The 25,638-nt window shown below is 49.2% G+C and overlaps 2 protein-coding genes and 2 long non-coding RNA genes across 5 annotated transcripts in view; 3 read left to right on the top strand and 1 right to left on the bottom strand.

Annotated features, from left to right (window-relative positions):
* Positions 1-25,638, bottom strand: part of ALPL (alkaline phosphatase, biomineralization associated) — a 97,721-nt gene that overhangs the window by 39,981 nt on the left and 32,102 nt on the right. Inside the window, exon 1 of one of the 2 annotated variants that reach the window (XM_007083727.3) lies at positions 17,713-17,799. The exons of the other annotated variant lie outside the window; for it this stretch is intronic. The gene's annotated coding sequence lies outside the window, so the exon portion shown is untranslated. Of the gene's footprint in view, positions 1-17,712; positions 17,800-25,638 lie in introns of those variants that run through there. 2 annotated transcript variants of the gene reach the window in all.
* On the top strand, positions 7,975-8,880 carry LOC122241147. Its single transcript, XR_006221137.1, has 2 exons — positions 7,975-8,210; positions 8,642-8,880. It is a non-coding gene; the product is annotated as an uncharacterized LOC122241147 (long non-coding RNA).
* LOC122241146 (ATP synthase membrane subunit K, mitochondrial-like) lies at positions 9,127-9,643 on the top strand. Its single transcript, XM_042996283.1, has one exon. It carries the CDS (start codon positions 9,127-9,129, stop codon positions 9,301-9,303), a length of 177 nt encoding a protein of 58 aa, XP_042852217.1. The 3' UTR covers positions 9,304-9,643.
* Positions 17,042-25,128, top strand: LOC122241148. The gene is made up of 2 exons (XR_006221138.1): positions 17,042-17,309; positions 24,913-25,128. It is a non-coding gene; the product is annotated as an uncharacterized LOC122241148 (long non-coding RNA).

The following is a 25,638-nucleotide window of genomic DNA, read 5'->3' as shown; positions in this document are numbered from 1 at the left end:
AACACAGCAACCCAAAGAAAATAAAAGGAGATTATAAAGAACAGAAATCAACAAAACAAAAAACAAAGATTCAATTGAAAAGATCAAAGCCACAAGTATGTCCTTTAAAAAGTCCATAAACTTGAGGCAAGATTAATTTTAAAAATACAATAAAAGAGGGGCACCTGGGTGGCTCAGTCGGTTAAGTGTCTGACTTTGGCTCAGGTCATGATCTCGCAATTTGTGAGTTCCAGCCCCACGTCGGGCTTTGTGCTGACAGCTCAGAGCCTGGAGCCTGTTTCGGATTCTGTGTCTCCCTCTCTCTCTGCCCCTCCCCGACTCATGCTCTGTCTCTCTCTCTCCCTCTCAAAAATAAAGATTAAGAAAAAAAATTTTTAAATACAATAAAAGAGATAAGACACTTATAGAAAAGGGGATATGATTTTTTTAAATGCTATAAGCAACCTGATGCCAGTAAATTTGAAAATGTAGATTAAATACATATATTCCTAAAGATATAACTTACCAAAACTGACTCAAGAAGAAATAAAAAACCTAAATTTAAAAACTGAAACAGGGGCCCCCCGGGTGGCTCAGCTGGTTGAGTGTCCAACTTTGGCTCAGGTCATGATCTTACGGTTTGTGGGTTTGAGCCCCACATTGGGCTCTGTGCTGACAGCACGGAGCCTGGAGCCTGCTTCAGATTCTGTGTCTCCCTCTCTCTCTGCTCCTCCCCTGCTCACACTCTGTCTCTCTCTCAAAAGTAAACATTAAAAAAATTTTTTTAATAAATAAATAAATAAAAACTGAAGCAGGAAAGTAAAAATCTTTCCACAAAGAGAACAGGCCAAGGTGATTTTACAGATCAGTTCTATCAGACTTAAGGAAACAAATCATCTCAAATTTACCCAAACTTTTTCCAGAAGAAAGCAAAAGAGAAAACATTACTATCTACTTTTATGAGGACATTATAATTGCAATACCAAAGCCAAAAAAGTACAGTATAAAAATGAAAATTAGAGGTCTATTTATAATTCCAAGCAAGAGATTATCAGACCATAACCAATATATACATAATGAATGTTATGTTTCTCCTAGGATGCAAGAATAGTTTATTAGAAAATCTATACATGTAATTAAATTCATTAACAGATTACAGGAGAAAAACCATCTAATCATCTCAAGATACTTTTTGAACGCATTTAATACCATTCAACACTAATTATTATTTTCAAAAAGCTCTCAGTAAGCTGTGAATAGAAGAGAGCTTCCTTAACCTGAAAAAAATCAGTTTACAAAAAATCTACAAGGGGCTCCTTGTAGGTGGCTCAATCAGTTGAGCATCAGACTCTTGATTTCAGCTCAGGTCATAATCTCACGGTTTGTGAATTCGAGCCCCACATAGGGCTCTGTGCTGACAGTGCGGAGCCTGTTTGGGATTCTCTGTCTCCCTCTCTCTACCCCTTCCCCTGCTCACTTTCTATCTGTCTCTCTCTCTTAAAATAAATAAACATTTTTTAAAAATCTACAAGACATATATATTAAAAGGGGAATATTAGAATATTCTTTCTAAAATAAAAAAACAAGGCAAAGATACCTAGTATCACCATTTTTATTTAAGATTGTACTGGCAGTGTAATAAGGTTGTCTGAACTTTTTAAGAAAAAAGTTCAAAAGCACGAAGATCTAAAAATACAAAAGAAAACTATCATCGGGGCTCCTGGATGGCTCAGATAAGTGTCCAACTCTTAATCTCAGCTCAGCTCAGGTCTTGATCTCACGGTTGTGAGTTCAAGCCCTGCATTGGGCTCCATGCTAGGCATGGAGGCTGCTTTAAAAAAAAAAAAAAGTCTTAATTTGTACCTTAAAAATAAATAAAATAAAATTGTCTGTTAAAAAAAAAAAAGGAGGGGCACCTGGGTGGCTCAGTGGTCAAGCATCTGATTTCAGCTCAGGTCATGATCTCAGGGTTCATGAATTCAAGCCCCACATTGGGCTCTGTACTGACAGCTCAGAGCCTGGAGCCTGCTTCAGATTCTGTGTCTCCCTCTCTCTTCGCCTTTACTGCTCACACTCTGTCTCTTTCTCTCTCCAAAATAAATAAACATTAAAAAAAAGAAAGAAAGAAAGATTGATAAACTGACCTTTGTTAAATTTTAGAATTTCTGTTTCCAAAATATGACTAGACTCAGGAATATGAAGAACTGTGACAAATCAGTAAGAAAAGGACAAAAAAAGGACAAGAAAGAAAAATGGGCAAAAGACGTCACCAGAAGAGGACTCATACATACTCTACACACTCAACTTTGCTGGTAATCAGGGAATTGCAAATCAAGTCTACAAAGAGAAATTGTTATTCTTATTGGATCGGAAAAAACTGTAAGTCGGACAACACCATGTGTTACAGAGACACAGAACAGTTCTTATATGTTACTGGAAGGGGTACAAACAGACCCAACCCATTTTGTTCTTGTCTTGTAATGCTGAACAAATTTTCACATACCCCTATGACCCAACAATCCATGGCTAGGTATGTATCACGAGAAAATTCCTATATGCATGCATTGTAAAATGTGTATGTGAATATTCATAGGTACTTTTTCCACACTAGAAAAACACCTGAAAGTAACCCAATGCCACCAACAAGAAATCAAATAAATAAATGTGAAATAGTTATCTGGTATATATCATATATACAAAAGTAAAGAAATATATATAACTACATGCAACAATTGAGTCAATTTCAGCTATAGGATTCAGTGAGAAAACAAGTCTAAGGAGATTACATAAAGTATGATACTTTTATGAAGTTAAATATATATATTTATGTATGACTCATGTGTATGAAACTCACATATGTGATCTTAAATAACAGTCAAAAAAGTCAAAGTTTGGGGCATCTGGCTGGCTCTGTCAGTACAGCATGTGACTCTTGATCTCAGGGTGGTGAGTTCAATCCCAAATTGGGCATAGAGATTACTTTAAAAAAAAGAGCGGGAATGAGAAACCCTAGATTCAGGAGAGTGGTGACCCCACATGAAGACAAGTGATGGCAGAGAGCTGGAGGAGACTGGAGGAAGATGTAAATTACTGTCAATATCCTAGTCCTGGTAGTGTGGATGACGGTTCATAGGAGTTTTTAATTTATTTTTAGTAATAAAATAGACAAAGAGCCATTGTGGACCAGTGATGAGGATCATGATTAATCCATTGAAAAAGACCCCAGGGTCCATACAATAACTTAAAATGGAAACAAAAGTGCTCCCCATATTTGCATTGTGCCAAACACCATAGAAAGTGCTCGACACCTATTCTCTCACTGTGTCCTCAGCAGTCTATGAGCTAGAAACCATTACTGTCCCCATTTTATGAGTAAACTGAGGTTTAGTCACTTGGCCGTGGCCAGTTATATGGAACCGAGGTCTGAATGACTCTTAACCAGGTCCCTGTTCCTCTTGGAGCCTCGCCTTTCTGTCAGACTAGGCAACGTATGGAACTTTCTTGGCAAAATTAATGTCCACCTTAATGCAGAGGGGCTGTGTGGGCACGTTGGAGAAAAACTGGTTAATGACTATGGGACCTAGATCTAGTCCCACCACCTCCCCTTGTGGACCTCAGGAGGGTCACTTTCCCTCTCTGGGCCTCAGCTGCCCCACACCATGTGTACTTAGAGAGGGACAGAATGTCAGGTCCCAAAGGCTATTCCTACTCACATTTCTCAAGGGGCCATCCAGCAAACAGGAGGTCACCCAACCCCTTATTTCTCCTGGCAGGCCCCGCTTATTCTTCCACAGCTGGTCAGATGTCTGCCATCTCTGGGTCCTGCCCGCCTCTCTGACAGCACCTCCTGGCCCCCACCCCGCACCACACACAACTTCTCTGCCCTGCTTTCTCCCCTCAGAGCTTTTACCCTGGCCAATCATCAGCCTGGAACACTCTTCCCCCAGGAAGATGTTTGGCTCATTCCTCCTTCTTCAGGTCAAAGACCACCTCTTGTGTCCTTTCCTTCCCTGCCCACGCGGGGTGAAGAGGCCTCCGCTCCTCTCCAGTTCCTCACTATTTCACAACCCTGTTCATACCCTTCACAGTGCTCACCACTGTCTGAAATTAACATAAATACTTCATCGTCTGTCTCTTCCAGTACAATGGAGCTCCAGCTGGACTTTGGTGGCATTCATTGCTGTATCCCAGCACCTAGAACCACACCTGCCTATAGATGATGCTCAGTAAATATTTGTTGGAGGGGGGAAAAAAAAATCTAATACCACCTGCACCTCGTCCAGAAATCCCTTGTGGTCATTCTGCCCAAGGCTTGGTTAGGTGGCCTCCTCCAGTCCCATGGCTCCTACACTCTTTCATGGGTCTCTGTAGGGACTCCTTACATGACTATCTCCTCACACGCTGGATGCTTCCTGAAGGCAAAAACTAGACCAGATTCATCCCTGAATGCTAGCACCCAGCCCTGGGCCTAGCAGGCAGTTGGGCTAAGACAATGTTTGTCGAATGAGTGAGCAAATGAATGAATATTGTCCTCTGCATTTATCTTTCCCCCTTCCTGACTCTGCTTCCTCCTTTCTCCACCCAGACAGGTGCTAAGAAGTTGACACCCAGGTGAGCTGATGAGAAAGGCCACTGAAGCAGGGGCAGCCCCTTTCTTCCCCCACCAGGAGCCACTTGCCACTTCAGAAAATGAGGAGACACAGCCAGATGCCGGCACTGCCTCTCCCAGGAATCATCTGGGGCCTGGCCTGGCCAAACCAACAAGACAGGCACTCTCCCTATATTCTGCCCACCATGATTGGATGAGGAAGTTGGCAGGCCTGCCTCAGAGCCCCAGCCAGAGGCGTTGCAGAGCTGAGCCCTCCACGGCCAGGTGCCAGCTGGGAAACACTCAATTATTCAAATCACACAGCTACCCAAAAGAGGAAAGGATCCACTTCCTCCAAAAGGGGGAAGTGGGACAGGCAGGCCAGCCCAGGGATTTGGTGTTGAAGGAGGAAATTTCAGAGCAAAGTCCTCACATAAGCCAGCGCTCTGAGATTCCCCACCCCAGGAAGACATTGGAAGGCTGGGATAGAAACCCAGGAGAGTCAGGCCTGAGGCCAGAGCCCTGGACTGAGGCTGGGGCCAATATCCCGCTGAGGTCTCTGAGTTAACAGTGGCTTCAGCCAGGCTGGTTGCCCTGGCCTCCCCCTGACCCTGGTCCTGGAGACACAAGGACTGCCCTACTGTGCCCACCCCCCCACCCCAGCCCCCATTTCTCCCTTCCCCCAGGAATCACGCAAGGGACAGATAAACTCTGCACTCCTCAAGCTCAGGGGGCCAGGAAGTGTCCTGTAGTCTGTTCCTGCCTTGCACCTCCTCCCCGAGTCTGGCTCCAGAAGAACCATGGGGTTCAAGAGGAGTTTACACATCTGGCCTACATAGATTTATCTAGTTTTAAATGATCACGGACTGATATTCTGGAGCCAGGCTGCCCAGGTTCAAATTCTGGCTTAACCACTGATGAGCTAGCTACATGACCTTCAGTCCTCTTTTGTGCTTCTATTCTCCACCTTTAAAAACAGGGATTCCAGTAGCTACTCTGTGGGGAGGCTAAGAGGACCCGATGAAAAAGGGCATACCACACGTAGGGATTCAGTGAACGATGGTGCTTACTATTATTATTCAATAAATTAACGTTGTTTGGAGCCAGGTCTGGAACTCTGGACCAGACATCCCCAAACAGACATTATCTCCCTCACCGGAGCCAAAACCAACCTGCTCAGCAGACTGAGAGGCAAAAGGGAAAGAGTCTAGGCTCTGGGTCCAAATCCCAGCTCCCCCACCTACTAGCTCTGCGACCCTGGGCAAGCTATTTAACCACACTGAGCCTCATTTTTACCTCTGTGCACTATAGACCACAGCAATACCTCCTTCAGGGCAGTCATGGTCCTTCTAGTCTCTGTTGCTGTTGGCCATGGGCAGTTCCAGGCAACCAGGGTGCTGACACATGCCAGGACTATCCCAGGCAGGGGTGAGGTGACAGCTTGGTTTCCCTTCCTGGAAACGTCTGTTTAGGCCCAGCCCTAGTGTATGATGTGCAAGTACTCATTCATTCACCAAATATATATTAAGTGTCTACTATGCACCGAGAAGCATGGTTCATATAGATGCAGCACACGATGGCCATTACTATTATCAGTAAAGAAATTAAGGTTGTTTAGCACCGAGGGTGCATCTGTGAACCAAATGTACAAAAAGACGGGGCAGTGGTAATCGTTGGGGGAACCCATTCCCGACCAAGGGCCGCCAACAGGGAAACTGGCTTGTCCTGCTGCCAATCGTTAACAAACGATTTATGAGCTGGTGTCATCGGTGGAGATGTGAGGACACCAATGGAGATGTAGGAAGGGCAGCCGAGCTCGTCCTGGGGTGGCTCTGGTGTTCAAACCCAGTGGGACAGCCTCCCCAGGTTTCCCCACAGTGAACCGAGTGCAACCGAGCTGGGGAAAACCCTGCCGGGTGTAGCAGCCTTTCATTAACCCAAGGACATCAAGCATTTGCTGCACACAGACACCTGGATTGATAGACACTGAATTTCACAAAGGATTCAGATGAGGTTCTTACCCTCTAGGAACTCATACTCAGAGGCAGACACTACGCAGATGACCGGATTACAAAGAGCTCAAGATTTCTGAGCCAGATCTAGAAAAAAAAACCATGCTACCAACAGACGACACAGGCAAAGAGGGCGCTGCAAAGAAGAGGACAGCAGGTGCAAAGGCCAAGAGAAGAGAGGCTAGGGAACACATGTGGGGAAAGCCCATTAGTCTGGGATCCTAATCGGAGTTTGAGGGCTGATGTTGCCATTGTTTGACCTGAGCCTCAGCTTCCCCTGTTGGCATAGTGAAGATAATTTTTCAGGCTGTTTTAAGGATTCAATGAGTTCATGAATAAGAAAGGGCTTTAAGGGGGCATCTGGCTGGCTCAGTAGGTGGAGCATGTGACTTGTGATTTCGAGGTTGTGAGTTCAAGCCCCAATGTTGGGTGTAGAGCTTACTTAAGCATAAAGAAAAGAATGGGCTTTCAAAATGGAAAAGTATGATAGGAGCCTAGGAACTGAGGTTGGGAGTATCAAAGTGACTTATCCAGGGTCGTGTGGCTGATTAGAACAGGAGCTAAGGGGGCACCTGGCTGGCTCAGTTGGTAGAGAACTTTTGATATTGGGGTTGTGAGTTCAATCGAGCCCCACGTTGTTGAGTGTAGAGATTACTTAAAAAATAAAATCTTGGGGCGCCTGGGTGGCGCAGTCGGTTAAGCATCCGACTTCAGCCAGGTCACGATCTCGCGGTCCGTGAGTTCGAGCCCTACGTCAGGCTCTGGGCTGATGGCTCGGAGCCTGGAGCCTGTTTCCAATTCTGTGTCTCCCTCTCTCTCTGCCCCTCCCCCGTTCATGCTCTGTCTCTCTCTGTCCCAAAAATTAAAAAAATAATAAAAATAAAAAAAATAAAATCTTAAGGGGCACCTTGGTGGCTCAGTCGGCTAAGGTTCCCGACTCTTGACTTTGGCTCAGGTTATGTTCTCACAGTTCGTGGGTTCAAGCTCAGCACTGTTAGTGGGATCCTCTCTGTCTGGCTCTCCCTGACTCCTGCTCGTGCTCTCTCAAAATAAATAAACTTCAAAATAAATAAAATCTTTTAAAAAAACTTAAAAAAAAGAACAGGAGCTAGGACTGGTACATCCAGGATGGGGGATCAAACCCACCCCACCTCAGCTGTACCACTCCTGGGTTCCCACCTCCTGCCCAGTCATCAGTTCAGAAAGTCCCAAGGAACAGGTAGAACATTGAATCCAGGTCACCTGGGTGGCTCAGTCATTTAAGCTTGATTTCTGCTCAGATCATGATGTCACAGTTCAGTTTGTGAGGTCAAGCCCCGTGTCAGACTTGTGCTGATGGTGTGGAGGCTGCTTGGGATTTGGATTCTCTCTCTCTCTGCCCCTCCCCTGCTCATGCTCTCGCGCGCTCTCTCTCTCTCTCTCTCTCTCTCTCTCTCTCTCTCAAAAATAAATAAACAAAGGAATGAACAAGCAGAAAGAACATGGAATCCCCTGGCACGGGGATTACCATTTCCTCCCTTTGGACCCCAGACCCAATTTTCTAACCTGTCAAAGCAGAGATGCCATTTGCTGTGCTGCCCCCAGGAGTATGTGGAACAGAGGTGTTGCATGAGAAAGAGCACTCTGCACAGGTAAAGGAGGGTCACAGTCACAGACGAGAAATGAGGATGGTGAGCTGGGGAAGAGCAAGTGTGGAGTCTGGAAGTCCCCACGCGGAGCCGGCGAGGGAGCCAGCTGCAGACTTGCACAGCTGTGACTTAAAATCTCAGCGGCCCCACCAGTTCACCAAGCCTCCGCTGGGTCACCAGCCAGGGCAACTCAGGCAAATTGCTTCACCTCTGAGTCATTTCCTTCACTTGAGAAATGGGATTAAAAGTGAATAGATATAAAGCAGTTAGCAGCATGGCTTGGTGCATAATAAATATTCATAAAATGTTAACAACTCTTATTATGACCATTATTACCTACTACTGATACCAGTACATAGGGTGGGGGAGGAGTGAGCCTAACTCTCTAGGACAATCTGCAACCAGCCTCTGTCTTTCCACTCTTACTTTTAAAGCTTGGGCTGTGACCAGCTCTAGAAGCCAGCACCGCCCCCTTGAGGACTAAACAGGGGCACAACTGTATGGCCCTGGAAAGGCCCTCACCCTGCACCAGAGGTGAGTTCTGGCCCAATCTAGCTGAGTTCCTCCTGCTTTCCCATACAAAGGAGGAGCAGGGTGACAGTGACCTGGAGGCCACCCTGGGCCTGTCCCTTCCCCACCTTCCACCCAATAACTAAATCTAATTTGGTTCTGTGACATCCTTCAGTCTTATTTGCCAACTCAAATTAGTTGATAACGGCTGCCTGGAGCGCTGCGTTTAGAAGGTACTGGAGGTTGGAAGGAAACAGAGCAGTGGTTGATTAGTGATGTCTGACATGGGCGTAAAGTAAGCAAGTAGCAGCATGAAAGCCAACTGCTCACCATACATGAACTAGAAAAGTCCTAAGGCGGTAGGCTGAAGAACACAAGCGGAACTGGTGTCTTTTGCAAGACTGAAATCATGGCAGGTCCAGAAACTAATACCCAATTCCAACTCACTGATATCAGAAAATATTTCAACTCTTACACTCTCACAGGTAGAATGAATTGTGTACTGGCCACATACGGAGGCATCGCTTTGATGGTCTCATACTTCAAGTCAAGGTCTAAAAAAACACCAGCTGTGAAAGCAACATAAACAGATTTTGAAGTGTACTTCATCTGCTAAGTTCCTATGCCTGGAGAAGCTAGTGTTCAGGTGGGGTAACTGAAAGCCAAGAGGGAAAGGGTCTTGCCTAAGGTCACGCAGCCTGAATGGCAGGGCTGGGATCCACACCCAGGGTCCTCTGGCTTTCTGAGGATGCTTCCTGCCAGGACTGTCATTTCCTTCCTCTTGGCTAGAAGAGGGGGTGTCCAGGCCCCAAGACCCATTGTCTGAGAGAATAAAAGCCCAAACAGGGCCCCCTAAGCTTGGTTCCCCTCAGCACCATCACCTCCTTCTCATCCACCCTCCCCCCAACCCACAGCCTTCAACCCCACCTGCAGCAAATCCCAGAGGCAGATGGTTCCAGTGCAAACAAATGTAGATACCAAGGTCCCCCAAGGGCTTGGATCCCACCCCAAAGATTTGAATTCAGATGTTTATCTGATTAGGCGGGTCTCCCAGATTTGGTGATTCCGCCTTCCAGCTGTGTGTCCTTGAAAAAGTTAGTTAGCTTCTCTGAGCTTCCGTTTCCTCCTCTGTAAAATGGAGGAGGACAAAAATACAATAAGATCATTGAAAGTGATTAGCTCCAGTCCTGACACAGAGTAAACCCTTAAATGTTAATTGTAAGGATTAGGTCAAAGGAGGAAAAAAAAAATCCAGCATTTTCACACCAAAAATATTCAGGTGATTCAGGCAAGGGTTTGGAGAGCAAGCCTGTTCATCTTTGATATCTGCCTAACTGAACTGAAATATGAATTACTGTTTGAGGATTTCAAAATAAATAAGGAACCAGATTCTTCTAGGAAAATGGATTTTGTCGTCCGTGTCACAGAGGAGGAAGCAGGCTCGAGTGGCGGATTCGCAACAGGAGGGGACAAATGGGTGTGCTTCCCACTTTCCAGCTGCTTGACTTCATGCCTCAGTTTCCTCGTTTGTAATGTAGCATTGGCCATACAGGGCTGTTGCCACACCAAATGAGCAGTTCCAGGTGCGGCCACTGGGCCACCCCTGGCCTGGCAATGTTAGCAAGTAAGTGGGGACCTCACTTAAGGAGGCAGAGAAAAGAGAGCAGTTACTGCACTGCTAAATAGGAATGGGCGAGAAGAGGGAGACTCAATCCACTGAGGCACTTGCTGCCCAGGAGGGTGGCAGACGGGTAAGTTATTAACTCCTGTATGTTAAGAGACCATTAAGTCAATGTGGGGACAGGTGGAGGGAGAAATTAACAAATGATAGTCAGAAAGGCCAAGCCTGACACAGTTTGGTGACAGCCAACAAGAGGCCTGGGGGATCACAGGACAGAAAACCCGGGAAACTCGGCCTGGGATCTGAAAGGGTACCCGCCCTGCTGTTTCGGAGACAAAGTGAGAAGGCGGACCAAAGAAGGCAAGAGGCTGACTTAACAAAAAGTCACCCGGTAGATCCTTTTTAAAGACTGGATTTATGGGGGCGCCTGGGTGGCTCAGTCGGTTGGGTGTCTTGACTTCGACTCAGGTCATCATCTCATGGCTCGTGAGTTCGAGCCCTGAGTCGGGTTCTGTGTTGACAGCTTGGAGCCTGCAGCCTGCTTCAGATTCTGTGTCTCTCCTTCTCTCTCTGCCCTTCCTCCACTAGGGCTCTGTCTCTCTCTTAAAAATAAATAAACTTTAGGGGTGCCTGGGTGGCTCGGTCGGTTGAGCGTCCGACTTCGGCTCAGGTCATGATCTCTCAGTCTGTGAGTTCGAGCCCTGCGTCGGGCTCTGTGCTGACGGGTCGGAGCCTGGAGCCTGCTTCGGATTCTGTGTCTCCCTCTCTCTCTGCCCCTCCCCGCTCATGCTCTGTCTCTCTGTCAAAAATAAATAAACATTAAAAACATGTTTTTTAATTAACTTTAAAAATAAAAATAAAAAAATAAAGATTAGATTTATGGCTTTTCAAATAAAAGCCACCTAAACACTTTTTTAAAGAACATTAAATGTTTGCTGATCTTTGCCCAGAGGCTTGCGCACCTGACCTGGCGAAGTTCATCCCCCTGAGTCAAAATGAGGTCTGGGAGGATGAAGATACTTCTATGGAACACGCCTGGGGGCAGGGCCTCACTACAGGGTGGGTGGAGGTCTTACTCCCAGAAATAGCTTCCCAGCCCCGCCCCCTCTCCTCCCTTCCCTGGGTCAGAGGTACTGGGGGGAAGGGTTTGAATCCCACATATCTACCCTCTGAGCCTCAGTCTTAACAGCAAAGCAGCAGGAGGTGGGGAGGTGAGGATCAGAGATAATGTTGAAGGTACAGACACCCAGCGGGCACTCACAAAATGCAAACCCACACAGGGCACATTTCTGAGCTCCTCCAAAAGGCAAGGACCAGGGGGCCCGTGGTTACTCCCAGGAAGGAGGGCTCCCGCTTGTTCATCTTGTATCCCCAGAGCACTTGTGGACGCCTAGAATCTCACGTCTAGGCAGCTGCCTCGAGAGTCCCTGTATTTAACCACGAGGCTTCTCGGCCTCCCACACTGCCCTCCAGCTCAGTCACGTGGACTTGGAGATCTGTGCTGCCACCATGGTGCCTGCCCATCATGGCCGGGTCTTGGCACCGAGGAAAGGGGACGCAACAGAGTCATGGGTTCAGAGCGCAAGATGGCGTTTCTTGTCTGTGGAGTGACACCAGAGCACAGGGCTGTTGGGAGCATTAGGTGAGCCGGTACTTGTCCAGGGAGTCCCTTCCTGAGGGAGCTGCATTAATCTGTACCCTGGAGCACCCAGGGCTGCCTGTCCCCAAGGAGATAGGCCCCAGGCCCAGCTATCTGCGTCCTGACAGGCTGATGGTGGCACCCCTAGACCTCTAGAGCCCTTAGATTCTCCCCGGGGACCACTAGAGCTGGAAGAAAACCCCTACGTGTAGCCACAGAAGGATGTCCACGTGTCCCACGTTCCTACTGCCAGCCTCCTGAGGGCTGGCCCAAGCCTCATGCAGTCATTCAGATGAGATCTGAGCCCTCCTTCCAAGGCCTCACAGCACCTTCCTCAGAAACTGCAAACTCACAAGGCAGGCAGGTCATGTCAGTGAGGCAGGTGGGTGTGAGGGAGAAGGCAGTCGTGAGGACTGTGGTAACATGGACAGAGCAGCGGCTAATCCACTCCAGCCACAGTGGCCAGGCAGGAATGTGGGCCCGTGCGGCCACATCTGATCTCTCAAGAGAAGTAAAATGAAATCACTTGGCTGAACAACAACAACAACTACTCAATCAATGTTTTTAAATCACCGCAGGAGTCACTGAGCTGCCACAGCTGTCCCCTGCCACCTTTGGAGGGCAGCCTGTGCCAGACCTGCCATTACCTGGGCCATAAATATTTGAAGGCCAATTGATTGAATTAGACCCATTCCAAGTCTTGGAGAAGTCAGGCGTCTTGGCTTACAGATAAGGAAACTGAGGCTCAGAGAGGGGAAGTGAGTTGCCCAAGGTCACACTGGTAGTTAGTATATCAACTCTGCCCTCCTGAGATGAGGATCGTTTTCTACTAATCCACACCCCCTGCATCCTCCCTCAACAATTCTTTTCAAAAAATAGATACACTCTACAGATGCACTCCCTTCTCTGGGCCTCAGTCTCTTTGGTCTGCAAAGCAGCCAGCTGACTGCGTCAGCTTCTAAACACCTTCCAGCTCTGAAATCCCAGGCATCTATGAGGTATCCTCACTGGTCAGTACTTTGTGGCCTCAGATGAATATAAAATAATAATAATAATGGGGAAGACAAGTCCACATTAGCTGGGAAGGAACACTACAATTTTTAGGGAAACCTAACTCCTGGTTACTGGAATTCAGAAAGAACAAGGGTAATACTCAGGCAGTTTAACCACCATCCGACAGTTAAACAAAAACACATCTGGTTTAACTTCATGTTCCTCTCTCCTCCCCCAACCCCCTACCCTCATCTCAAATTTTACCCCTTAATTTGAGAAGTCAAATTAAATGCAAACAATTGATTTCATGCCACAGTGAGGTTGAGAATTTCAGCATGGAAAACTTTAAGCAGGAACTTTTTCTGGGAGCAATTATGAAATGTTGGGGGGTGGGATGGGGAGGTGGAAAACGTAGAGACTACTCTTAAATGTTCTTTGGACAGTGAACGTTCTATAAAAGTTGTTGAGGGCCGGCTGTGAACACAACACTCAGAGAGGCCAAGTGACTTGCCTCAGGTCACACAGCTAGGACTGGAAGCCAAAATGCCAACCCCAAAGCCAGTATTTTCCCTGCTCTCTAGGCCTCTTAACCTAAACAGGGCCTTCCCTCTGGCCCTTATGGACCATCTGCCAGTGATGAAGGAAAATGCCCTGGGAATAGAACTCCTAAGCCACCAACACTTAGCCCAGTGTTGGAAAACCATTTATGATCTTGCTGGCCCCTCATAGCAGCTGCAAAGTACATATTACTAACCCACATTGCCGATGATTTCTTCATCTGAGATTCAGAGAGGGAAAGTGATTCGTTCCGGGTCACAAAGAACTGCTGGGAATGAACCTCTCATCTACTGCCCCCAGCTGCCCTCTAAATGTCAGGATACCTCTAGAAGGAAAAAAAAAAAAAGGAAGCCATGCTTCTTAGCCTAGCTCCAGCCTGCCTGTGACTACGTTGCCCGGGGAAGCTTAGTCAGCATTCCTGTGGCCACGCAGGAAGATTTCTGAGCACTGGTCCTCAGCCCAGCTTGCTCACTCTCTCCGCAAAGCTCTCTCGGAGCTCTGGGATTTGTATTAATAACTTCAGTCGGACCTATTTCAAGGTGAGAACTCTGAGCTGTGCTGCTGGATCCTACTCCTGGATTAGGAAGGCCCATCCCCAGAGATGGGTACGACACGGAGATCACCAGACTTGGAATTTTAGCCACCTGGGCCCTCACCCCCACTTCCCAGGTAACATCTGTGTGTCCTTGGACAAATCCCTTCCTCTCTCTAAGACCAGTGTCTTCATAGGTAAATCGAGGACAGCATCTAGCTTGCAGGGAATGTCAGATAAGTCAGCCAAGGGACAGGCAGGACTTGAGCTTGGTTTCACCCCAGTTCCAAGCTGGGACACAGCGAGGCACAAGAACAGGCAGAGGGCGGGGTGCAATGCGTGATGACAGCTCCAAACCTGTGCCCGGCACAAAGCTCCAGGCTGCTGAGCCAGGCTGTATCTCAGATGGTAGTGAGGGCATCATGCCATCCTATGGGGCAGCCAGTCAGAGAATGGGTTGAGCCGAGGCGAAGGTGGGTGGCCAGGGTTCAGGGGTAGTGACATAACCTCACACCCAGGGTCAGAGTTGCATTTTTTGCTGAGATTAGAGCTGATCATAGTCAATATTTTCTTTAAGTACAGGCACTAGCTAAACACCTCGCATGCATTAATCATGTATAGACCTCACCATCAGTAGGTACCGGTTTGTTGTTTTTTAATATTTTTGAGAGAGAAAGAGAGAGAGCTCACACGCACGAGCAGGGTAGGTAGGAGCAGAGAGAGGGGAGCAGACAGGATCCAAGAGAGCTCTGCACCGACAGCAAAGAGCCCAATACGGGGCTCAAATTCACAAACCGTGAGATCATGATCTGAGCCGGATCTGAGCCCAAGTGGGACCCTTAACTGAGTGAGCCACTCAGATGCCTCAAATTACAGTAGGTACTGTTTATCGATGTCCTCAGCTTCAAGGAGGACACTGAAGCACAGCAGGGGACAGAACCTGTCTCAGGTCACACAGCTAGGTTGCTTTTTCTGTTAGAATTAAATGTTGGCCAATCAATTTTTTTAAATTTGTTTAACATTTATTCATTTTTGAGAGACAGAGAGAGACAGAGTGTGAGTGGGGGAGGGGCAGAGAGAGACAGAGACACAGAATCTGAAGCAGGCTCCGGGCTCTGAGCTGTCAGCACAGAGCCCAACGGGGCTTGAACTCACAGACCACAAGATTGGGACCTGAGCTGAAGTCAGACGCTTAACCAACTGAGCCATCCAGGAGCCCCCAATTAAAAAAAAAATTAAGTTTGGGGCACCTGGGGGGCTCAGTTGGTTGGGCATCCAACTTAGGCTCAGGTCATTATCTCACGGCTCGTGGGTGGAGCCCCACATCGGACCCTGTGCTGACAGCTCAGAGCCTGGAGCCTACTTCAGATCCTGTGTCTCCCTCTCTGACCCTCCTCTGCTCGCACTGCCTCTCTCAAAAAAAAACTTTAAAAAAAATGTTTAACGTTTTTTAAAGTTTATTTTATTTATTTTGAGAGAGAAAGAGCACACGGGAGGAGCAAAGGGAGAAAGAGAGAATCCCAAGCAGGCTCTGAACTGTCAGTACAGAAGCCAATATGGGGCTCAAACTCATGAACCGTGAGATCATGATCTGAGCCAAAGAATTAGGCCCTGAACCGACTGAGGCACCCAGGAGCTCCTTGGCCAATCAACTTTATACATGTTATTGCATTTTAATTTTTATTTTTATTTGAGAGCAAGAGACAGAGAGAGAAAGTGGGGGAGAGGGCCAGAGGGAGGGGGAGGGGAGGAGGAGGGAGAGGGAGAGAGGGAGAGACAGGGAGAGAGACAGGGAGAGAGAGAGAGAGAGAGCAGAGAGAGAGAGACAGAGAGAGAGAGAATCCCAAGCAGACTATACACTCAGCACAGAACCTGAGGCAGGGCTCAAACCCACAACCCTGGGATCATGACCTAAGCCGAAATCCAGTCAGATGCTCAACCAACTGAGTCACCCAGGAGCCCCTGTATTACTGCATTTTCATCTTCTCTCTTGTGAATTACTTGATTGCGATTCTATGGGAATGTCGGAATATCAGCTCCACGAAGAGGGCTTTTGTCTGTTCTCTCCTGCTCCATTGCCAGCACCTAGAACAGGGCTTGGCACAAAGCTTAATAAGTATTTGTTGAATAAAGATAGCATTGTTTTCTGGCCTCAGTTCAATTTTATTCCTCACAAGAGTCTTAGGAGAGAGACATACTCCCATTTTACAGGGGGTGACACGGACACAGAGCCTGTCTCACTCCAGGGGCTGGGAGGTTGGGAAGCTGTGTCCAGGGACCTCTTCTGCCTAGGGACTTCAGAGGCACGAAGTTCAGGGAGAAAAAAAGAGACAGAGGGACAAGATGGGCAGGGGCAGGGAGCAGTAGAGTGGGTGGAGAGAGGACAACACAGGTGGGGAGGGCTGGACATTTGGAGAAGGCAGGTCTGGAGGGTGGGAAGGGAAGGAGCCTTGGAACTCTGAGTTCAAATCCTGGTGTCCTCACTTGCTTAGTTTCTGTAAGCCTCAGTCTCCCCATGTGTAAACCAAATGGTGCACGTGAAGGGCTGGGGCAGGCCTGGCACACATCAGGCCCTCAGTGCAGTCTCTGGCATCTTCACTAAGTCAAGGAGCCAACCCTTGCCTCCTTGGGAAACCTGCCCACCTGTACAAGTTTTCCCCAGGGCTCAAAAGCCCTTTCTGGCCTCAGAATCAGAAGCTTCTTTTGATCTCCAGCGTTTTCCTCCTCCACCCAGAGGTCTTTGTAAAGGCCCCCCTCCCCCAACCCCATTATGTGTTAGAAAAGGGTCAGAAGGGACAATGATGGGGCTTTTCTCAGCTTCCTCCCCCACCATTGTGACCATGCATTTAACCTAAACTGGGCATGGGAATCAGCCTTGGGCAACCCACTTACCTGTGGGCAGCCAGAGGTGAGGGGTAGGCTCCCTCTGCTTCCAGGGGTCCAGGGCTTTGCCCCCCCCACCCCCCCCCCCCCCTCCCCGCTGCTGTGGCCACCCCAACTCCCAGCAAACACTCACAGGCCAGTTGTCCCCTCTCCCCTCCCCCCGCCACCACGCGGCTCTGGGACCCCAGAGCCTCCCTCCCTCTGCTCATTCCAGCTTTGCCCCAAACTACTTTGGACCCCACGTGGACACACCAGCCTCCTCCCCAAGCGTCTGAGCGTGATCTAGAGGTTCCTAGGTGGGAGGCATGAAAAGACACCAGGCAGGGTGCTGGGGTTGGCAGCCTGAGTCTCTGGATCTCCCACCAGGTGGGTATCATCAGGGCAGCTCGGTCACGGGACACCGGGGAGAGGCGCGAAGACAGGTGTAGGTCCCAGGCAGAGACCTAGGAGGCAGGAGACCCTAGGACTGCAGCGGCGGTCCCGAGCGCGGTCCCCTTAGCTCGCGGTCCCCGTGGGCGCCACGTCCAACCTCCAGCCTGGCCCAGCGCGCTGCCGAGAGCCTCGGATGTGCACGAGTTCGGGAGCGGGACAGGTGGCTGAGGGTCGCGAACGGGCCGCCCTGGGTGGTGTGCAGGCGCGGAGGTCCGCGCTCTGACATTTCTATCCCTTCTCGCCGCCGGTCCCGGACGAAGGGAGGATGTGGGAGGGGCCCGGGTCGACCACGTCCCCAGGGATCCCGGAGAGCCGGGGGATGGCATCGGGTCCTTACCTGAGCACAGTTCGTGGGCGAAGGTCTGTCCTGGCACAAGTGACGTGGGGCCGGTGCGCTGGGACCGAGGGCCCGGAGTGGCGGGAGCGCGACGCTGCCGGGGCCACCTCCCCCGCGGGCTTATAAAGGCGGCCGCGGGGCCGGGAGGGAGGCCAGGGCAGCCCTCCCCCGCGCCCGCCCCCGCCCCCTCCCCCGGCCCGGGCCCGGTCCTCCCCGCCCCGCCCCCCGCCGGAGTTGTGTTGGCTGACCTGGCAGCGCGGCCAGGGCGCCCCCTGCCGGGAGACGGGGCGCCCCAGCTCCGTCGGGCTCCTCGGCCCGCGGGGGAGGGACGGCGGGGGGACCCAGCTGCCGGCTTGTTCCACCGCCCCCTCCCCTCCCCGCTCTCTCGGTCCCTGTCCTCCTCCCGCCGGGGCCTTCTCTGCCTCCCTCTCTGCGAGGTCTGGCGGATTCAGGTCTCTGCGCGCGCGTAGCCCAGTTGTCTTTATCTTTGGTTCTAACTTCGTTCTGTGTCTCTTGTGGGTCTTTCTCCTACCCTCTGTCTTTCTGCCCTTCTCTGTGTGTCTGTCTGTGTCTGTCTACCTTTCTTCGGGTCTCTCCATATCTCTATTCGTCTTTATGCACGTGTCCTCTGTCTCAGACGGCTAACACTCTTCCCGGCTAGCTCTCTTCCCTGCCCTTGGGTTCTCTCCTCGGCTAGGGCCACAGGAAGCAGAGGGTGACCTAGGAGGGGTGGCTTCCAGAGGGGAGCCTCCGCTAAACAGGGGCTGTTACCTCTTTTCTCCTGAGAGGGAAAGGGCCAGCCAGGGTCCATGCTGACTTGTCCCAGACAGATTCCCAGCCACTAGCCTCCTGGGTGACAGAGGAGTGAACCACACTTCCCAAGAAAAGGAGTCAGACATCCCGGGTTCAAGACTCCACCCTGGTGACCTTGGACAAGTCACTTGGCCCCTATGGATCCCCCTGTTCCATAGCCACTGTATTCCCTGGCTTCCCTCACCACTTGCTGGGAGAGTCATATGAGAGAGTAGTTGAAAAGCGCACAGGAAACTCTAAAATTCTGGATGAATGTGAGGGGGGTGGACAGGAGTAGATCCCAGCACTATAGGCCTCGTCCCTACTCCCCAGTGACCAGCCCCATGAGCAGGGGGGATCTGCCTCCTTTCCCTGAGAACCAGACTGAGTTTGAATTCTCCTGACAATGTTCTGCCAAGTCTCCCAGCAATGTCTGAATGCGTTCAGTGACAAAGACCTGACTGCCTCCCGAGAAAAGGGTATTTTCGGTGGCCTTTAGGGCTGCCTGGAGCAATCTGTGCCTCTAACCCACAAAAGCCAGTTGGAGATTTGAAGGCACGGACGTTGGGTCCCCCAGATCTCTGCCATCCTCAATATCTAAGCCCAATCTTCCTGCAGCCACCTTGTCCTAAAAGTGAGAAGGGGGTCAAGTCTAGAGCAGAGGGGAGATGGTGTCAGCACCAGCAGAACCCAATACCAGCCCAGAACTCTCTGACCTGCTCCATGGCAGCTCAGGGCCAGGCATCTTGCATATATTATTTCCCAACAATCCCATTTTACAGAAGAGAAAACAGAGTCCCAGAAAGAGTACATGACTTGCCAGTAAGACTGGAGCCAGAAGTGGGACCTGGCACCAGAAACCAAGAATGTCTTTGCATTTGTTTTGGCTTTCTGTATTTTTAACAATTGATATTGTTTCTTCATTTACAGGAGTAATACAAGGTTTCTTTAGCAGAGGAGAGGGGTGGCGAGAGAGAAAGAGAGAAAGAGAGAAAGAGAGAATGAATCCCAAGCAGGCTCCATGCTCAGCTCAGAGCCTGATGCAGGGCTCGATCCCACAACCCTGGCATCATGACTTGAGCCAAAATCAAGAGCCGGACTCTCAACTGACTGAGCCACCCAGGTGCCATGCACACCCCTTTTCTTTTTCAAGAGCATTATTTATATATTTAATGGCTTAGGTTATTACAGCAAAAATCATGGATGTGGTAAATGAGTGAAGTTTAGGAAATACACGTTTGTATAAGACATTGTGGCTGAAAACATCCAGAACTGACCAGAAGCTAAGAAGGCCTCTGTCATTGCTTACAAACTCCAAGCAAGGGTTTAGGGATAGGAGGAGGCTTGAGATGGTGTCATCATCAGTGAGCCAGGGGAAAATCCCCAGGCATGGTAAGTGTGCCTGTCACAGCGTAGACAGATGCTGGGAGGCTGAGCCAGCAGGAAGTTGGGGGAACTCTATTCCACCTGTCATGGGTCCCCAGCACCTGACTTCTGATCTCCCCAAAGCTATGAGGGATAGGATCTTCTGGGTGCACCACATGGCCAGCTTGGGGCCCCTGTGTCTGGATGATTTTCCCCAAGGTACTATCCCACTTTGGGAGTCCACTGAGAGGAACCACTGCCTGGGCAACCCCACCTCCTTCCTGCCTTACCTCTCCTAGCCTGCTCCTGGGCTCTGTCCCACAAGGAAATTCAACTGAAGCAGGGGCAGGGGGCACCCAGCAGCCACTGCTGCCCATGCTCCCTGGGTACCTCCCTTCCCGGTGCTGTCAGTGAAGCAGGAAGGAGGCCTGGATGGGAAACCAGGATCCCCACCTTCCGGCTCTGCCCTAGCTTTCTGGGGGAGCTGAGAAAGTCACTTTCCCTGCCTAGGCTCAGATGCCCTCTGCCTGGATGGACTGACAATATCTAAATCCAGAGGAGAGTCCAGGATTCTGAGACCACTTGGCTGGTAGAAAGCAATTCATTATATTAGGTTTCTCTACGTCTACACATCCCCTGTCTCTGGAGCTCTGTTTCCTTATTGGAAAAGTAAGCAACTTGGACTGCCTGACCTCCAAATCCCCTTTGCCCAAAGAACTAATGATCTAATGAGTCTCACAACACTTTTATATGGTGGACAGGGCAGGCATTTATAGTCCCCACAAGAGATGAGGAAACTGAAGTCCAAAGATGTTATTTACTTAAAGGTCAGGGTCGAGGTACCTGGGTGGCTCAGTCAGTTAAAGTGTCCAACTTCGGCTTAGGTCATGATCTGACAGTTCGTGAGTTCGAACCCTACGTCGGGCTGTCTGCTGTCAGCACAGAGACCACTTCAGATCCTCTATCCTCCTCTCTCTCTCTGCCCCTCTCGAAAATAAATAAACATTAAAAAAATTTTTTTAATTAAAAAATAAAGGTCAGGGTCAAAGCTGGGGCTTCTACTTTTTTCTACTCATCTATTTACTCCATATTTATTAAGAACATGCGATGAGCCCCCTGCTTTTAACAAGGCCTGAAGTTTACCAGGCCTTAGAAGCCAGGTTTGAGATGAGAAGGCCAGGAGGTCCAGAGTTCTAATTCTGACTTCCACTGCCCCTTGGGGAGCCTCCTTCACTGGGAAATGCTGAGATGGAGAGCACTGGTGGCTCAGGCCCTGGATGGAGAGAGAGGAAGGAGAAGGGACAGAGAGAAAAGAGACAAAACTCTGAGGTCTGTTTCCAGGGGTTGGTGGGGGGAGAGGGGGCAGTGAGGAGTGGGCTCTGACCTGGGGCTGGGGAAAGACTGCCTGAAATCTAGGTGGATATTTTTTTTAGCTTTTTTTTTTTTTCAAAGTTTGTTTGTTTGTTTGTTTGTTTGTTTGTTTGTTTAGAGAGCACACGAGCAGGGAAGGGGCAGAGAGAGGGGGAGAAAGAGAACCCCAAGGAGGCTCTGTACCACCGGTGCAGACCCCGTCTCAGGGCTAGATCTCACAAACCACCAGATCATGACCTGAGCCAAAACCAAGAGTCCAGCGCCTAACGGACTGAGCCATCCCGGAGCCCCTCTAGGTTGACATTTAAGGGCGCTGGGCTCTGGAAATGCTTTGTCTATTCTGACCCCTGTATTCAAAGGATCATTCCATCTCAAGCCCAGGCATAACCAAAGTTTCAGCCACTTGTGTCCCGGTACCACTTTCAGCCCCACCTTCAGCTCCATAGAACAATGAACTGAAAGGCTCTGGAAGACTAAGGAGAAGACGGTCTCGTTCGACCAACATGACGCCCAACAGTACTGAACACTGACTTCGTGACAGGCCCTGGTCTACGTGCTTTGCACCTGTTAACCTATCTGATCCTCACAACAACCCTACAAAGTAGGACTTTTATTCCCACTTGACAGGTGAGGAAGCTCAGGCATACACAGGCTGTCATTTGCACAAGTGCCTGCCGGGCGGGTGTAAAACGCTATGTCCACTAAATCCGCAACGCTGAGGCTGCGTCATGAATGTCCTCCTCGCTTTTCAAAGGAGGAAGCTCTCAGCTCAGAGAGGCTTAACAATTTTATTCGTCCAACAGATGGATGACTGCTCCGTGCCAGGCACTCTTCTAGGGACTGGGGACACAAGTGAATAAAACAAAGATCTCTGTCCTTATGGAGTTGACATTCTAGTTAGGGAAGACAGATAATAAACATTATAAATATCTAAGTTATATGGTACATTAGACGATGTTAAGTGGGGGCGGGGGGGGGCGCCTGGGTAGCTCAGTTGGTTAAGCGACCGACTCTTCACCTTGGCTCAGGTCATGATCTCATGTTTGTGAGTTCAACCTCTGCGTTGGGCTCCAAGCTGGCAGTGCAGAGCCTACTTGGGAGTCTCCCTCTCCTCTCTCTCTGCCCCTCCCCCTCCCTCAAAATAAATAAACATTTTTTAAAAAGAAATGTTAAGGAAGTGGATAAAGAGCTATAAGGAAGAACAAGAGTGCCTCCCGGGGGCAGATTGTGGCATTAAATAGGGTGTTGAAGGCCAAGAAGATAACACTGGAACAAAGATGAAAGGCAAGAGAGAGCCTGTCTGAGGACAACCAGTCAACGGAGAACCTGAGTTGCCTATGTCTCATGCCTGGGCTTTTGCGCTGTGTGTGACATGCCCTCCCGGACCAGTTCTACCCTCCAAGCCTCACACCAGCCTTGGCTTCGGCCCCAGGCCTAGGTTTACTCCCTAATCCTGCCCCAACCCCTGTCTGAATCCCATCTGAAGCCTAGCGCTTGCTCCAGTCCCCATCTTCTCTTAGTCCAATCTTTCAGGCAGTACTACCCCAAGGCGTCCCTTCACACGGACAACTCCATCCCCAGTCCGGGTCCCTCCCATCAGTCAGCTTTGCAGCTGGCGCTCAGTACCCTAAGAACTGGCCAGTCCCAGCTGCTCTTAAAGGGAGCCCTCCTCACAAAAGGGGAAGCCCGCTTGTGAGAAACCCCATTGTCCAGGGAACAATGTCCCCATTTTGTCCTTTATTTCTAAAAGGGCTTGCGAGCAGGCTCTGAGCTCTGAGCTCCCAGCTCTGAAAGGGAGCATGTTGCTTCCTATTCTCAGCCTCAGAGAAGCCCGTAGGCCAAAAGGAAGGACTAAGGCCATCTACTGGGGGTTGGATTCCAGAGGCCAGAGCAGATTCAGGCAGGCCTGGCCTTAGCAGTCCCGTGGCATTTCCAGAATGGAGGCAGGAGACAAGCCATCCCTAATAAGTAGAAGAAAAGCTGGCTGTACCCAGGATGGCAGGGGAGAGACCTTTTCCACTCTCCATCCTGCCCTAACACACCAGGTTTTCATCATCTCTGATAAAATCTTCCTTGAAGATTTGTCTGTCCTCCTGCCTGTGCCTCAGCCTATCTATGACCTCCCTGTCTTCCAACGGATACATCTGAGATGGTTCTCGGACATGTTCTCACTGGAGGTTGTACCACTTTGGCCCCTCACTTCCTGTTAGACACAGTCAGGGACCCGAGCATGCTTTAGGGTGTGGACAATGGCAGGCCGATATTGGTAGGTTGAGGTTTACTTTAGTGATATTCATAAAGGCTTAGTAGGTGTCTAATCTATTTGCTTTTAATCAAATACATATACTAGTAACCCAAGCCAGATGTGACTGCCACATATTTGTTTCCAGAACATGGGCTGAGGATATCTATCTCCCGACGACTGGCCTTGGGTTCAGTGCATCCCCCTGCCCTTGCTTTCACCAATGACCTCTACCTTGACATGCCAAAGCCATGGCAGGGGTGGAGAGGTACCACTAGCTGGCCTCTTGACTCCCAGCAAAAGCAAAAGAGTAGGAGTTGGGCATCTTTGTCAGACAAAGAATGCCTAACAGGATATGCTTGTGAGGGACCTGAGGGGTGTTCAGTTTTATCTCCTGCCAAGGCTTTTACTTCCTGGCTCTGCTTACACCAAATACAGCTTGACGTAGAACATTCTGCTTTTCAACAGGAATCCTGAACTCACCGTCAACTTGGATTGCAGACCATGGGTATAAAGGGCTTCTCTTGGCAAAGCCCTCCTACTTCCTTCCCTCCTTTTAAACAGGCCTATGTCGGGGCGCCTGGGTGGCGCAGTCGGTTAAGCGTCCGACTTCAGCCAGGTCACGATCTCGCGGTCCGTGAGTTCGAGCCCCGCGTCAGGCTCTGGGCTGATGGCTCGAACCTGGAGCCTGTTTCCGATTCTGTGTCTCCCTCTCTCTCTGCCCCTCCCCCATTCATGCTCTGTCTCTCTCTGTCCCAAAAATAAATAAAAAACGTCGGAAAAAAAAAAAAAAACAGGCCTATGTCCACGGAGTCCTGTCTCTTGCAGAAATTAACTAATGACTACAAAAAATGAACACCTATTCCAAAATCCTGAGATTTCCCCACAAGTCTCCTTAAAGAGCAGCCTTATAGGCACCGGTTTGAATTCCAAGATTCAACAGACTACAGCACAACCAACTCCTTCACCTTCTATTTTAGACTTGCCAACATCTCAGCCAGGAGCCTGGGGTCCACCTGTGCCCCTCCTATCTCCTGAGCCCCACAAGCTCTGGGTCTATTACTCACAACCTCCCACTTCTGGTCCCGGTTTCTCCATCAGCTAGGAAGTTGTAACTAATAGAAAATCCAACTTCTCAGACGGGTTTTGAAGATAAAGGGAATTCTCTGGCAAACAAAAACAAAAAGTCTACGTTCAGAGAGGCTTTTCGCAGTGGCGCAGTGACGTAATCAGGACTTGGTTTTGCTCTGTTTTTCCATGTCTCAGCTCCTCTCTCACTCAGGCCAACGTTAGCAAGTTACAGAAGTCTCCTTTAAGATATTTTTAAAAAGTAGAAATCTATCTCCTCACCCAAACAAACACAGATCTTAGGATTGACCCAATGTCCGTCATGGACTCCCTAACAAAGTCACCACAGTGATTGATTCCAGCCAATCCAGGCCCGCTGGTGGAGGTGGAATGGGATTCAGCTCACCCAGTCTGCTCTGAAGGAAGACGGGAGTGCGTGTTGGGGAGGCAGCTCACAAGCACCCCCACACACAATGGCTTTAGGACTCAGGCAAGTACTCACACTCTTGCATTTATGGATGACTTTGTACTTGCCAAAGCACTTAGAAGTAAATAATAATAAAAATATTTGATATGTGTAAAGTGTGATAGGTTTTCAAATATATGCTCATTTATGCTCATGCTAGAAAGTTTAAAGTTTAAATGCAAAAAGGAAAAATAAATGAAAATGGCCTGTAATCTTATCACACAGAAATATCCCATTTAACACCTCGGTATTTATCTTTCCAGATTTAAAAACAGAAGAGAACAAAACAAAAACTCTAAAAGCATGGGATCATAGGAGACAGACGGCAGGTCCCTGCTTTTCTCGTGTAACTTGTACACATGTTCCCAATCCCTCCCAGGTTCTTAAATCCTCTGGATGCCATTATTTCACTTTCTCCTCTGGATGGGGGTTATCATGATCCCCTTCTACAGACAATGAAACAGAGGCTTGCAGAACAAGTCAAGAGCAGGCAGCTGGCACACAATTCCTAGCCCCTAACCATGGTGCTTCACAGTCTCTGAGCGGGGGAGGAAGGGTGCGCTGCCGCTCTTTTACAAAGTGCCAGCAAGTGTTCCTGGAAGGTAAGACTAACCACATGCCA

Source organism: Panthera tigris, chromosome C1, assembly GCF_018350195.1.
Source record: "Panthera tigris isolate Pti1 chromosome C1, P.tigris_Pti1_mat1.1, whole genome shotgun sequence".
NCBI classification, from domain to species: domain Eukaryota; kingdom Metazoa; phylum Chordata; class Mammalia; order Carnivora; family Felidae; genus Panthera; species Panthera tigris.
This window is presented reverse-complemented; position numbering and strand designations above follow the sequence as displayed.

What these genes read in the sequence shown, in the direction of transcription:
- LOC122241146 (XM_042996283.1), top strand. Translation starts at nt 9,127, where the DNA reads ATGGCAGGTCCAGAAACTAATACCCAATTCCAACTCACTGATATCAGA.